General features: G+C 62.3%; 1 protein-coding gene across 5 annotated transcripts; it reads right to left on the bottom strand.

Annotated features, from left to right (window-relative positions):
• Positions 1–1,103: 1,103 nt before the first annotated feature.
• EPN1 (epsin 1) lies at positions 1,104–14,535 on the bottom strand. 5 transcript variants are annotated; one of them, XM_033846186.2, is made up of 11 exons: positions 14,287–14,532; positions 11,148–11,474; positions 7,169–7,418; positions 5,794–5,918; positions 5,351–5,425; positions 4,718–4,801; positions 3,787–4,090; positions 3,334–3,444; positions 3,149–3,235; positions 1,806–2,063; positions 1,104–1,724 (listed from the first exon to the last, which is right to left on the bottom strand). In XM_033846186.2, exons 2-11 carry the CDS (start codon positions 11,373–11,375, stop codon positions 1,516–1,518), a joined length of 1,731 nt encoding a protein of 576 aa, XP_033702077.1. In that variant the 5' UTR covers positions 11,376–11,474; positions 14,287–14,532; the 3' UTR covers positions 1,104–1,515. The 5 variants fall into 5 exon arrangements, with proteins under 5 accessions (XP_033702077.1, XP_073652334.1, XP_033702078.1 ...); XM_073796233.1 differs by lacking the exon at positions 14,287–14,532 and adding an exon at positions 12,584–12,607; XM_073796234.1 differs by lacking the exon at positions 1,104–1,724 and adding an exon at positions 2,633–2,848 and having other exon boundaries at positions 1,926–2,063; positions 14,287–14,535.
• Between the last annotated feature and the right edge of the window lie 339 nt (positions 14,536–14,874).

Raw genomic sequence — 14,874 nt, 5'->3', positions numbered from 1 at the left:
CGTAAGCCCAAGAGACACAGCACCTTGAGTCCTGAACCAACCGACTGGACCGAGTTCCCTGGGCCCCGTCCTCCTTGGGGAAGGGTGGTGGTCCCCTCTTCCATCTATCCGGACCCCACAAAGCTCCAATCACCACAGGTGCGCAGGAGGGAGCCTGACCTGACCAGTCCAGGGCCACTGATTCTAACCCCCGCCTCTGACGTGTACACTCGCTCCTGTTCTAGGACCCATCGGGGCCACCGTGCCACAGCCGTGTCTGAGGTTCCCCAGTCACCCCCCCACACCGTGGGAAGTGGGCGCCACTGGAGGCAGGTCAGTGCAGGCCAGCCTGGGCACACCCTCTGGCCCCCGGTGGTCTGCATGTACCTGTGCCCTCGCTCGCCCCATGCCAGGGCACCTCCTGGGAAAGAACAAAGGCCAGTTGGTCCCATGGTGCCCGGCCCATGGGATGGGCCCCTGAGCCAGCTGTTAAAGGGAATCACTTCGGGAACAAACCGGGGCGGGGACCTGACCCCACGAGCCTGGAGGGAGCCCCCGTCACCCAGCTGGGACTACGGGGCCTGGACCAGGCGACGCTTGCTGCTCCTAGGGGCGACAGTGGCTTCACCCTGCCAGCTGGCCTGCAGACCCCCTGGGGCCCAGCCTAGAGAACAAACAGGCAGGAGGCACCTGTGGTCTCCGAGCTCAGCCAGCAGCAGCCGACGCGGGTCTCCAGCGGTGCCATGCTGGGCACAGGAGGATGGCTGGAGCGTGTCTGAGGTGTGTCAAGTGCGTGCCGCCTCGGTAAGGACTGCCCCGTCCTCACCGACAACTCATGAGCCCTGGACCCCAACCTCAACGTGCTGTCCGCTGGCACAGCCCAGGGCCCCATCAGCTCTCCAGAGGGACTCCTGACCCTCATAAGGGTGACTGTCTGGCCCTGAGTGGGCCACAGCTCCACCAGGACTCAGTGCCCCCTCCTTCCCTCAGCACAGAACCCAACGGCACCCAGAGGGTCAGGGAAATCAAGGCTTCCACGAGGCGCCAGCTCCCAACTGCCCCCGGGAGGCCCATGGGTTCGGAGCCCTGGGTGCCCCAGGTGAAGGAGTCACAGAAACCATGAATGGGAACTTGAGGGCACCGCGCCCATAAGAATTGCCATTTATTCCCGAAGTTGCCAAAATCATCACCAAGGATTCACCGAGGGGTGCATGAGGGGACGAGGAGGCTCAAACACTGATTGAGGGGCCAGTCAGGAGTTGGGAGGGAGGGAGATGGGTGGGGGGACCCCCCGCTGTCCCTCCCCCTTCTAATGCCGTGGGCAGGGGTCCCCCTCCGGCCGCACCCCTCCCCATCCCCAGGTCCAGTTTCTCTCCGGGGAGGTAGGGTCGGGAATGGGGGGAGATGGTGTAGTGTGAGTGGGCCCCAGGAGGGGAAAGGACGCTGGGGTGGGGGCAGGGGTCCCCCACTTCACATGCACTCACAACACTGGTCGCCCAGGGAGCAGGAATGGGGGAAGCCCCCTCCCGCCCTGGATTATAGGAGGAAGGGATTAGTGTTGGGGGCTGGGGGTCCCTGGGGCATCATGGGGGGCAGGCCAGGGCCCCCGCCAAGGGGAGAGATGTACGTCGGCGGCGCTCCAGCGACCGGGGGCACGGGGCTGAGCCGGAGCTGGTTCAGGGTGAGTGTCGCGGGGGGTGCGGGCTGGAAGGGGTTGGTGATGGAGGGGCCGGTGGCCGGGCCTCCTGCGGGGGGAGACGACAGGGAGCGGAGTCGAGTCGGGTCTGCCGGGCGGGCCAGCACCCCTGCTCCCGGGCCACACTCACCGCTCGGCAGGAAGGGGTTGGAGGCCTTGGCTCCTGGCGGCGTGGGGCCTGGCCGGCTCACCAGCGAGTCCAGGTCTACCAGGGCAGCATTGGGCCCCAGGAACGACTCAGGGGTCTTCCGCGTGGGCGGCGTGGGCGTCGGGGCGGCTGCAGGCGGGGGGCTCCCCACAGCTTCGGCCAGAGAGCCCCCGACCCCACTCATGTCGAAGGCACCGGGACTACGAGCGGGCACCTCTCCGGCGAGCAGCTCCAGCTCCCCTGGAAGGGGCCGCAGAGGGGGCTCAGGGGAGAGGCTGCCGTGGGGACCCTGAGGAGGCAGCCCCAGAGCCAAACCATGCGGGTGTGAGGTCAAGAGGCAAGGCCGGGAGGACCACCCTCTGACAGCCTCCAGGTCAGGGACCGACCCCAGCGGGTGACAGCAGAATAGCACCGCTTTCGGGACGCTCACACGACGGGTCACGACTGCCCCGAGGGGACGCGCGGGGGGACAGTGGCAGGTGCCCACCGTCCCAGGAGACTGGGTGATGTGCCGTTAGCGAGAGGCCTGATTTTTTGTTTCTTAAGATTTAAGAACCCCGTCTGATACTGAAAGACAGGCACACATGTAGCTGAAGAGAAGCCTGGAAGGGTGAGACCTGCAGAAGACTGGATGGCAACCTACAGTCAGCCTGGGGTGGGGGAGGCACTAGTGCCAGGCCTGCTCCCTCCACAAAGCCTGCTGCACTCGAAGACGCAGAAAAACCAAGGGACCAGAGGAATGTTACCCAGGGCAGGGATGTGGGCACTATGAAGAGAGCCCCCAACACCACACAGACTCGGGGTCTCACCTCAAGGACAAGCCCAAGGACAACCTGCAGACACAAAGGCCAGCCCGGACTCTGGCCGGAAGACAGGCGCTCGGAGCTCCAGGAAGAGGGGCGCACGAACACCCCTGCCCCAGGACGCCGGTGGGCAGGTGAGGAAAGGCGTGCAGTCCTCAGAGGGAGGGGCAGCCATCAGGCCAGTCCAGGCGCCACACCGCCCGGAGGCCCCCGGAGTCTGCACTGCACTCCAAGGAACATTCCGGGGTGACAGCAGCATTTGGGGAAATTGGAGAAAGGGAATTCTCTGTACGATTTTTGCACCTCTTCTCTAAGTCTGACGTTATTTGAAAACAAAGTAAGAAGTTCCTCTTTACGATGGGTGAACGACCAGCTCCACCTCAGTCACGCTGTTACAAGAGCTCTGGGGGAGGCCTGGGGGCCGGGCCCACCTGGGGGCTGCAGCCGTCCTGCTGTGTCTCAACCCTCAAGCAGCCGCCCAGCCTGAAGGACAGGCCTCCTGGGCTTGGGGGGGACACTCACCCGTGCTGCTCCCAGAGGCTGGCAGGGCTGTGCGCAGTTGCTCGAAGTCTGAGAACTCGTCGGGCTCCGTGTCAAACCCCCCGACCACTGTGGGGTCAGGGTGTGCCCTCAGCTTCCCCAGGCGCCCAGGCGACGCGACTCCTCCCACACTCGAGGCCCGGCCCCCCCGGGCCACCCCCCAGTACCTGCGGTGCCATTGGCGCTGGGCTTGGTACAGGACCCCCCCCAGGGGTCTGAGAAGGCCGGGGCCGGGGCCCAGGGATCGGAGCCTGGGGGTCCGCCGACTGGGGCCCCTCCTGCGTGAGGAAGAAGGCAGGTGAGGGGCTGGCAGCCCACCCCACCCCCCAAAGCCAGGCAGCCCCGAGGCTTCAGGCCCCTCCCACCACGTCCCCACCACCCTCCAGCCCTGCGGCTCACACTGCCAGGCGCCCCCTTCCGGCAAAGCCCTCCTCAGCCTTGAGGCCTCCAGAAAGCCCCCGAGAGGCCCCCGGCCAGGGTGGGGTGAGGGGTCTCGTGCGTGCCTCACCCAGGCACCCCCCTCCGCCTCCTACAGCCCCCACAGCCGCTGGGCACCCACCCCCCCAGGCACCCCAGGACTGCACGCCACACGCAGGGCCAGGGAGGCAGCGGGCACTCACCATCTGAGCTCCCCCACGGGTCGGGGGTAGGTCCTTCTCCAGCCACAGGGGCCGCGGTTCCACCCCAAGGGTCAACCGGGGGCCCCGTGGGGGCAGCAGGCCTCCAGGGGTCCCCGGAGGCCGGTGTAGGAGCCGGACCACCCCAGGGATCAGCAGCAGGAGGCACGGGGGGTCCCCCCCAAGGGTCCGAGGTGGGGGCCGCCGTGGGGAGGGCAGCAGCCATGGGTACTGGGCCCCCCCAGGGATCCGCGGCCTGCGGAGCAGCCGGAGCCGTGAAGACGTCAGCAAGATCCATGAGGGACGACTGCAGGGAAGAAAGAGGACAAAGAGAAAATGGGGAGTGGGGCAGACCCCGACCGAGAGAGAGAATGCCGGGGGAGACAGGACAGCCACACAGCAGGAAGGGCAGTGGGAGCCGGGTGCCAAGGTGAGGCAGACCTACCGCCAGGGGACCTCCTAGCGCCCAGAGAGGACGGGAGCGGGGGCAGACACCCAGCTGCTTGTTCCTCTGACACGCTCCACCCTGTCCACCTCCCCACCCGCCCCGGCCCTCCTCCCCCCAGCCCCTCCGTCCACTCTCCGCACAGCAGTCGGCTGGCTCTACAACACCACACACCCGCTTCCCACCCAGCCCAGGCCACTGACCAGTCCCCGACGGAGTGAGGACAAGGGCCGCAGCCGTCGCCCTCGGCCCCGCACCTGCAGCTCCCCATGCGCGTCCCAGGGGTAGCCCAGCTCGCTCTGGATGGGAGGTGCCCCTGCAGACCCTGCACACCCCTTCCCAGGGGCAGGGGAGCAGGCAGGGCAGGGCCGAGATCCTCCTGGGCTGCGTCGGACACTGATGAGGCCTCCGGCCAAGGCCGGCCTGGACACGCTATCCCGCCAGTCCGCCCGCCCACCCACCCAGGCCCGGCCTGGCGCCCACACTCACCTCCTCCTGGCCCACGGTCTCCCTCTTGCTCTCCTCGATGGCCATCTGCAGCCGCAGGTCATCCCCACGGCGGATCCGCTCCTCCTGTTCCGGCCAGAAGCAGCAGGCAGGGGAGGGGTCAGACTCTGAGCGATGGGGCTGACACTGCACTTCCCCCTACCCCACCCCCAAATGGACAGCCCCGAACCCTCCCACCCAGACAATGGCGACTGAAAATTAAAATGGGATGCGGACGATGTGTGGGATGGGGTGGGACACGGGGTCTCAGGCCGGGGCGGGGGGAACAATGACGGGAGGGTGCTGTGCAGGGGCCAGGACGGGACGGGCCGGGCCGGGCTGCTCTAACGGGCTGGGGAAGCACGGGGCGCCTGACTCCGGGTGTTTTCTGCAGGGGGTGAAGGTGGTGGAGCCCTGGGGCTGTGACAGAGAGAGAGAAGAGCACCCTCACCACCCAGAGCAGCCACAAGGCATCTGCTTCACGTGCCGGGTATCCTTCCGGGGACCCATTAGACACAAGGTCCCACTGAAAACGCTGCAGCACGGATGTGTAGGGGTGGGGCCCTTCAAGGTGAGAGGAGGCGGGGACCTGGGGAGGGTCTCAGGGGAGCCTCGGGGTGGGGAGGCTGCTCTGACCTTATCGTGCTCCTCACGGCTCAAACTAAGGGCTAGCTGGAGCTGGACGTCATCCTCGGGGCCGCAGGACGGGGGCTGGGGGAGAGAGAGTGTGAGGGGCTGGGGGAGACAGGTGGGGCCCAGAGGCAGGGAGAGAGAGACGAGCACACACAAGGATGGAGACAGAGAGCCAGGCTCGGGCAGAGCAAGAGACACACACACAGACGTAGTCCCCGAACTGGTGAAGAACAGCAAAGAGACAAGCCTGGGGTGTGGGTGGGAGCCGGGCTGGGCAGGGCCAGGAAGGCCAAGCACCCAGAGAGGAAAGGGAGCGGGGAAAGACGGGGCAGAGGGCGAGCAGAGGAGGGAGACCGGGAGAGGAGGGGCAGGCAGAGGCTGAGGGCGAGGCGTGGAGAAGGACGGCAGAACGGCGGGCAGCCCCGCGCCCTGTGGCCAGGCCGTACCTGGTCGGCCTCCTCCTTGCTCATGGCCAGGGCCAGCTGGAGCTGCAGCTCCTCCTCCCCGCTGCTCTGCGGCCAGGCCTGCTCTGCCTCGGGCGGGGGCCCCGGGCCCACGGCTGCGGAGGAGGCTGAGGGGACACACACGCTGAGGCCCAGATGGAAGAGGGGAACCCACGGCCCAGGCAGCCAGGCTGGCAGAGTCTGAAACCCCCCACCTCCCCTCGGGCCTAGCCTCCCTCCCCCAAGATCCCCAGTGGGACCCAGACCCCAGGCTCCATGGTCAGGGAGGGGGTGTGGTGTGCATGCAAACCCACGGAGGGGTGCGGCGGCCCCACCTGCAGGAAGGACAGGGTTAAAGAAGGACAGCCCTGATGGCCCAAGACAAAAGTCTGCTGATAAAGAGGGAGGGCCCTGGGGAACCTCTGAGCCTGTGAGCTAAATTCCCGCACCGGGTCAGAGATGCCTTGTGGCCTGTCTCGGGGCCCCATCTCAGGCCCCAGGGGGACGGAGGGCCTTCCTCCCTGGTCCCCAGGTGGGAAAGCTCCCAACAGCCCCCAGAGGGGAGCCTGGAGCCTCGGTCTCCAGGGCTAGGGCCAGCGGCTGGATGCCGGGGGAGGAGCGGCCTGCACACCTGGCCCCCGGCCCCATCCCGGGACAAGGGGGACAAGGGGCGAATGAGGAAAGGATGGAGAGAAGACATGGGCCCAGGCTCGCTCCTGCCGGCCAGGGAGCGCTCGCCATCACACGTTGCCTCTCCATCCTGACCACCTACCAAGACACCACCTCCATCACCTGGAAACTGCTTGGGCCTCCTACACGGTCCCGCCTCCCCAGCCCACCCCCACCCCGGTCCGAGAGCTGCCAGGTAGAGCTGCCAGGCCCACCTCTCGGCATGACTCCCACCTCTACCCTTCCCGCTTCAAACGCACAGACGGCTTCCACCCGCGCTCACGACACCACTTGGGGAATGTTTCTACCTTCGACACCCACCCAGTCCCAGCATAAAAGGCCCTTCCCAGGAGCACTCAGAATCCTGCACACCCATATATAAAACTGAAAGCTTCCCGACACAACTGGACCTCCCATCGTGGAGGACGCCCTTTCTATCTCCTCTACGTCACCTCTTGTCCTCCTAATCGCTGGTCGCCACCCAGCACCTACACTTCCTCCAACTCCAGCCGAGTCCCGCTCGCCACCGCTCTGGCCCTCCTCCGTCCTGTGCAGCCACCTAGGGCCTCAGCCCCCTGCCCTCTGCCTGAGCACAGTTCCCGCGGTGGCAGCAACCTCCTCCGGACCGCGCACTCCCTCTCGGGCACAGGCCGCCCCCAGACAGACCAGAGGGGGCACGCAGGGGATGGGCCCGGACACCCTGGCTCACCCGTGGCGGTCTGCGCCAGCTTCTCCTTGGTCTTGAGCGCGTGGGCACGCTCCTCCCGCAGCCGGTCCTCATCGCGCAGCAGGGCCACCAGCTGCTTGGCCTTCTCGCGCACGTTCACACCCTGGTCCTTGCCGTCACGGTCCACGTACTGGAAGTCCTTCAGCGTCTGCACGGCGTACATGTTCTCCTTGCACTGCTGCGACACGCGCTCCGAGCCCGTCTTGATGAGGTACTCCATCAGCGTCATGGCCTGCAGGGGGGGACGCACTGTCACCCGAGGCCCAGCTCACCCACACCCTCTGCAGCACGAGCTGCCACCGGGATGGACCTTGAAGACACCACGCGGGGTGGCCGAAGCCAGGCCCCAAAGAGCAGAGTGTGCGAGAGTCCATTCACAGGAGATGTCCGGGTGGGCAAACCCACAAAGTGTGCCCGGGGACTTGGGGGTGACTCTCAGTGGGATAGGGAGATCCCCCCTTCTGTCTAGGGGGACGAAAATATTCTGGACCTAGGTGGGGTGATGGCTGCACAACACCGTGAATGTGCTTAACGCCACCAAGCTGTGCACTTTGAAAGGGTGAATCGTGTGTTACGTGACCTACGCGTATCTCAATAAACACCGGGAAAGGGGAGACGGCCGGTGCATCACCGCAGCCCACGTGGGGATCGCCAAGCGATCGGTGCAGACCCTGCTCTGTTCATTAAAACGAAGATCTAAGGTCACACGGCCGGAAGGCAGCTTGTTAGGTCCCGCTCAGGGTGCCCAGTGCACGACACATCCGCCCGCTTTCTCTAGCACCCTGTGAGTCTGGAAAGTGTCACCCCACGCATAAAGTTTCACACCGCCCGGGCACAATCTGAAGACAATGGCGGAGGAGGGAGACGCCGTGCCGGCAGGGCCCGTCCAGGCCTGGGCACCCCGAGGGAGGACCACGTGGGCAGGGAAGAGGGAACACCCTTTGGGATTTTCTGCATTTTACGACATGGGAACAAATCCCTTTTCAGCAAGGTTTAATAGGAAATACCCCCCCAACTCCTCACCCCAGGCAAGGCCTTTGTGGTCTGAAGAGCCTGGAATCCAGGCAGTCTGGGGAGTGAGGTGAGGGGTCCTGGCCCCTTTCAGGCTCTGTGGGAGGCCATGGCCACTGTCCTCAGGAAAAGGGAACACCTTAGATTTTGCAGGTGACACCAGGGGCCTCCCAGAGTTCCCAGATCCACCCAGGGCTCCTAGGTCTAGAGCAGAACAAAACAGAGAGGGAGGGGCAGGCCACCCCGGGGAAGCCGTCTGAACCACAGCGGAACAGCGGAATCCGCCAGGGTCACATCTCCTCAGCCTTCCCAGGGAGCCTGACCCGTACCTGGCATGGGTCCTGAAGGTGTGTTGACACTATTCACCTCTGTAATTAGAGATTAGTCTTTAACTGACTGAGAAATGTTTACGCCTTAGAGGAGAACCGAAAGAAGTAAAAAGCACATCCGCGTGTGGAAGGCAGGTTCCAGAACCCCTGGGCCAGCGGTGCTTTGGAATTCAGAATTTTCACGAGTTCGCGCCATAAAGACTGCACACACCACGTGTAACGGAAGTCCCCCAGAGGAGGGTGACACCACGGTCGCACTCTGTGGGACCCTCAAATGCCAGGTAGACCACCTCACCACAGTCCAGACGGGGCCTTGGTGCCAAATGCCTTTTGAAAACTTTCGTTTTCAAAGCTCTGGGGACTTCGGAACTGCAGTTTAAAGACTGCGAACATGGAAATAACCCAAACACCCCACGGGGGGAGATACACACGTATGAGTCGTGGCGTGTTCATATGACAGGAGCCCCACACACACAGCCGTGTACGTGAACGAGTGGCTGCTCCACACGTCAACCCCCCAGACGTGACGGCGAACAAAGACTAAAGACAGCAGGCACCAAGGCTCACAGGCCACAGGACTCCACGCCTGGAACAATCTCAGCAGACAGAAGGCCGGGCACGGTGCCTCCTGGGAACACATACTCTATCTCCACCTGGGAAGTGGCTACAAAGCGGTGCACACACCTAAGAGCCAGCTGGGCTGTGCACTCAGAACATGCGCCTCGATGGAAAACATCACGGGTTTCCAAAACAGCCTGGTCCAGGATGTCCCGGGCCGTCAGAATGCGAGCATCCGCTTAAACAGGGGTCAGCAAGCTTTCTCTGTAAAGGGCCGGGTGATAAACCCGCCAGCATTTCAGGCCGTGCACTCCCGGTCCTGAGAGCTCAGCCCTGCACCAGGCCACGTGTGATAAAGCTTTACTTACAAACATAGGCGCAGGGCCAGGTGTGACGCGTGGGCTGTAGTTTACTGACCCCTGCTTTCAGAAATAAAGACTGAGACCCTGCACTCCTCAGCGAAGTCAGGTGACACAGCCCGGAGTCAAGAGGGTGGGCTCAGGGACGGCCCTCTCAGCCCCACCACAGCGAGGGCGGGCCTGAACCTCTGCATCTCAGTTCCCCCACCTAGAAGAAGTACCTCTGCTGCTCTCCGCCCACAGGCACCGGTCACAAAGAACCTGCCACCTGTGGCCTCTCAGGACTCACCTCCCCTCGCACACCTGGCCCGGGCCCCTCCCCACCCAGCTTCTGCCCCTCCCCCCAACCTCACACAAAGGCTCCCCAGCTCCGCCTGCCCTTTCCCTTCACAAGAAATGACTCAATCAAATCCAAGACCAAGACCCAAGCGTGGCTTGTAGGGAGGGGCGTGGAAAGGAGCCAGAGCAAACGGACCTCAGATCCCGGCTGGAACATAAGCAGCGCCACCTCTCCAGGTCTCAGGCTCCTCGTCCTGGAACCCACCAGGGACCCACCCCAGCCTCCGGAGGACAGACATGCCCCCGGTCCACATCCACGAGACCAGGGGCCTCACCCACCTTGCCCACCGCCACATACAGAGCAGGCCCTCAACTGCCATTTTACCGAAGGAACAGCGACAGAAGGACTCACCAACACCCCTGGGCCCCAGGAGTCGGACTCTCCCACAGAGGGATGTCCCGGGACTGGCCTGAGGCCGCAGTGCTGGGGGAGGGGCCTCGCCACCTGCCCCAGCCCAGGCCCTTCACCACTTCTTGACCCACCTTGGGACGCCAGGCCCCAGGTCCCCAGAACAGCAGTCAAACGAGAAACCCACCCACTGAGCGCTGCCTGCAACTGAGTTCCCTTTACCCAAAGCCTGTGGTCTGTCCTTCTGTCTGTTCACTGGATCGGGGCGTGTGCGTGTATCACTGGGGGCACTTTAGCCACATTTATCAAAATGGCACAGGCACATGCCCAGAAATTCCAGTTCTGGAAAATGGCAAACATACACGGACATTCATGGCTGTCTTGTTTGTAAAAGCAGAACACTGCAAACAACTTAAAATTCCAGCACCAGGTAGCTGGCTATGTCAATTATGATCAACCCAGACAGTAGACAGGAAATTGTTTAAAAAAAAGAAAGAGTGACAAGTCTTTGTTGTCCTGATGAGAAACGATCCCTAACACGTATGCCTGTTTTCCTTTTTAAAACTAGGGTATGACTTCCACACGGTAAAATTCACCCTTCCTTTCACGTTGCTTTGCGCTCTGGTAACTGCATACAGCCACAGGACCACCGCTGCAACGAAGATACAGAACCAGTCCGTGGCCCCCAAAACTGCCCGGAGCTGCCCACCTGCCTGGACTTCCACGCACAGATCATCAAGAGAGGACAGAAGCTGGGGACACAGCCGCCTCTGAGGGAGGGGTGGACACTGGGCACCCACTTAGGCCTTCTAAGTGGATCAGTCTTGAGAATGTGCCACTTCTTCAAAAACCACAAGGCCCAAAATTCTTTGTTGCCTTCACTGAACAAGAGAGAAATTTACATAAATTACGTAAAGACACCGAACTCCAGCTCCTCTTGGAAAACAGGAAGGCGGCCCAACTCTGGACGCCCCTTGGTGGGCATGCCCCCACCCAGCTCTGCACCCTGCACTGACCTTGTAGACGTGCCGCCAGTTCTTGCCGTGGTCGTTGAGCCGCTTCCAGATCATGCTCATGATCTCCGAGAAGGCGACGACGTTGTAGGTGAGGTCAGCAATCTCAGACATGAGGGAGCTGGACGGGCCCCAGGGGTCGTTGCTCGTGGCCTCCCGAACCTTGATCTCGGCCTCCGAGTAGTTGTGGACGATGTTCTTCATCTGGCGCCGCAGTGAGGAGGTCGACATGGTGGCTGGCGGTGGGGAGGGGGGCAGGCCCCCCGGGGTGTGCAGAGACGGGGCGGCAGGAGGAGGGAGGCCGCGGCAGGGACTGGCAGGTCACCGCATCTGGGGAAAGGAGAGGACCTTTGGGAACACAAGCGGGATCTGCGGCCACCCGGCTCCCCGCTGCCTGTGGGGTGGAGGACCAGGTCCCCACTGTGGCCTGCGAGGCTCTGGCCCTGGTTAACCTCTGCCTTAGTCACCCCATCCACCTTTCAGTTCCTCAGTCGTGCCCAGATCCTTCCTGCCAGGGCCCGGCTCAGTGAGGCAGAGCGTGCAGCGGCAGGCCACAGGCCTGAAGGAGGCGCGCCCCAGCCAACACTTCCTAGCCTGGCACCTCCCGCACCGCAGTGTTCTCCTCTGCGAGATGGGGCTTCATTCGGAGTCCAGAAAACTGGAGGGAGGCTGCTGCACAGGAAACGCGCTATCCACGTGGGTGGTGTCATGAGACAGTCCCCCTCACGAGGTCCTTGCACCCACCCGCGGGCTCCGCTGGAACACCCCACCCCAACACCACAGCCACCATTCCCCAGGGGGCCTCGTCGGTAGGCTCACTCGCCCTGGTGATTTTCTACTCGTTTGTCTGACTCTGTGGCTGAGGCCGCCCTGAGAGCCCCATGGGGCCAGAGACCACGTTTGTCTGGACGTGGCTTTTCCCATCAGAGGAGCTGACCCGGAAGAGCCATTCAATAAACCGTGCAGGAAGGAAGGGAAGGAGGGAGGGCAGGAAAGACCTCTGGAGCAGGAGTGAGGGGGGCAGAATCCCCTGCAGAAACAAGGACACACAGGGAGGAGGCCGACAAAGGGAGCAGAGATAGACAGGAGGGGGTATGCCAGGGGGACGAGGTGTCCCAACGCAGAGGAGAGATAAGGAACAAGCCCGCTGGCTAGGCCCCAGCTTCGTGCCAGGCACTCCTGGAGCACAAGACATCCATTATCTCATTTAACACTGCGGGCGGGGTTCTAACAGCTGAGGAAGCAGAGGCTCACGTAGGTGAAACAACCCAGCCAAGGTCACACACTAGGCATGGCGGCACAGACTCCACCCCAGGCCACCCTGGGCTCCAGGACATACACTTTTAAGTTAACCTGTGCCGAGAGGAGAGTGATGGGAAAGAAACAGAAAAGAGGAGAAGAGGATCAGGCCAGTGAGGCCCATCACAGCAAGCACTCACTCAGTCCTTGCCCGGTGCCAGGCGTGCTCTTGAGTGCCTTACACACGGTAACTCCGGTCATCCCTATGGCGCCGTGATTCACAAACACCTCACAGGGGAGGAACCCAAGGCACAGGCCTCACCTCCGGAGCAACCCGGTTGCAGAGCAGGCTCTGACCACACCGTCCACAACCTTTCCAGCATGCTAGCCACAGGCAGAGACCTACGGAGATCTCCTACAACCTGAGTCCCAGGGGAGGCAGCTGGCCCCTGTCTTGAACACAGGAAGGCAGGCACTTGGGAGACAGATGTGAACAGCTGAAAAGGGATGGCCAGGGTGCCAAGACGGACTCAGCCAGACACACTAAGACGAAGAGCTAATTTGACAACTAACAGTAGAAGACTGAAAGGAAAGGGAAAGAAAGAGAAGAAAAAGAGGCACAGAGAAAGCTGGGCAGACAAAAACACGAGAAACAGATAAAGAAACATGGGAAGAGAGTGAGGCAGGCGGGCAACGAGAAAAGACGGAGACCCTGAAACGCAAAGAGGCAGTAACCTGGGACAGGGAAATAAGAGACAAAAAAAATGGAGAAGAACACGAAAGCTGGGTCCAAATTCTGGCCTCCCTGAGATTCAGTTTGCTCAACTCTGAAATGAAGGAAAAGATTCCACCCGGCAGAACTGTTGATTAAATACAATGGATACATAAAGTTCTTGGCACTGCGCCCCGTGGGTAGTAGTTCAATAACGTTGGCTACTATTATTGTCAGAGAAAAAACAGAACTATTTCCAAAAGGATGGCCATCAGAAAATGTGCTATCTTAACACCGTGTATTTATATTAACGGGCGTTAGAAGATACATTCAACCTTCACAGCAAAACTAAAACTTCACAGATACTGCTTAAAACAAGACTACGTTTTTCAAAATTGCTTAGCCCAAAGAGAATTACTAGATCGAATAAAACATAAATCATACGGCAAAATTCTCCAAAGGGTAGTCAGATATCAAACGATGTCAAACGTCATCTGTGTGGAACAAAAAAATCTACAAATAATAATGGAAACCAGAGCTGCCAGCAGTTAACTACACACTTACTACGCGCCAGGATGAGGCACTTAAAAGCATCACCTCCGTTATTAGGCAAAGCTGCCCTATTACGCAGGAAACATAAACACACTAATTTTAAAAACTAGGAAACTAAGGTTTGGTGATAAATCACCTGACAAATCTTACAGGCTCGCAAAAAGTGGACCTCTGATTCCAGAGCCGGGTTCTTCACCAAAACTAACTCAAGAACCTGGGGGAAGGGGCAGACCCTAGACCAAGCGACAGACCCGCGGAGAGGGACTCGGGCTTGGAGGACACGGGTACCAGAACAAAAATGAGATGGGAAGACGGCGGGGAGAGATGCACAGAGACTAGAGACACCTAGCGAACGGAGACACCAACATTAATCCTGACCCTCAGACGCCGAAACGTGACAGAAAGGCAGAACGAGACCGGAACAGACACACGGAGACAAATGCTTTGCAAAAACGCCGAAACAGACACGGACATGAGCACAAGCGAGGCCCGCGGGAGGCAGCGGCACTGACACACAGACACAGGCAGACGCAGGAGAGACGAAGAGCCGCGGGCGGCCCAGGCCGGCCGGGAGCAGACACACGAAGGCCACGGAGACGCCCGAGCGCGCCCGCCCGCCGCGCCCCGGCCCGCGCTCACCTCGGCCCCCTCACGCCGCGCTCCAGGGGGTCATGGCGGGCAGCCCCCTGCCCCCGCTCGGCCTCGGTGTCGCGGGGCGCGCGCCGAGCCGCGAGCGGCGGACGCGGAGCCGCGCTTAGGCGCACGCGCGGACGCACGGAGGGCCGCACGCCGACGGCCCCGCCGCCCCGGCGGGGCGCGGAGAACCGGGCGGGGGAGGGGAGCCGCCGAGCGGACGGGAAGCAACCAAAGGAGGCGACGGACCGGAAGCGGAAGTGGCCGCGCGACCCGCCCAGCCGCCCCGTCTGCGGCGAGCCTGCGCAGTGGCTACTTCCGAGGACACGCTCTCCCGCGTGCCGTCACTTCCGGCGCGCGGGAGCCGTCGCCAAGAGCCACTTGCCTCATTTCCACCCGCCTCCGCGAAACCCCGGGTACGCGCACGGAGAGGCGGGGCGCAGCGAGGGGTCGGCCAGCGAGCTCGGCCGAAGGCGAAGAGACCACGTCGTCGTCCGCCCCCGCGCGGTAGCCCCAGGCCCGCTAGACCGTGCCCCACCGCGGTGCCTTGGGACGATCTGAACTCCTGCGCCCACAGGGCCAGCCGGATGCGCC

This window comes from Tursiops truncatus, chromosome 19, assembly GCF_011762595.2.
Source record: "Tursiops truncatus isolate mTurTru1 chromosome 19, mTurTru1.mat.Y, whole genome shotgun sequence".
NCBI lineage: Eukaryota > Metazoa > Chordata > Mammalia > Artiodactyla > Delphinidae > Tursiops > Tursiops truncatus.
The sequence above is the reverse complement of the archived record's forward strand: the minus strand, read 5'-3'. Positions and strand labels throughout refer to the sequence as shown.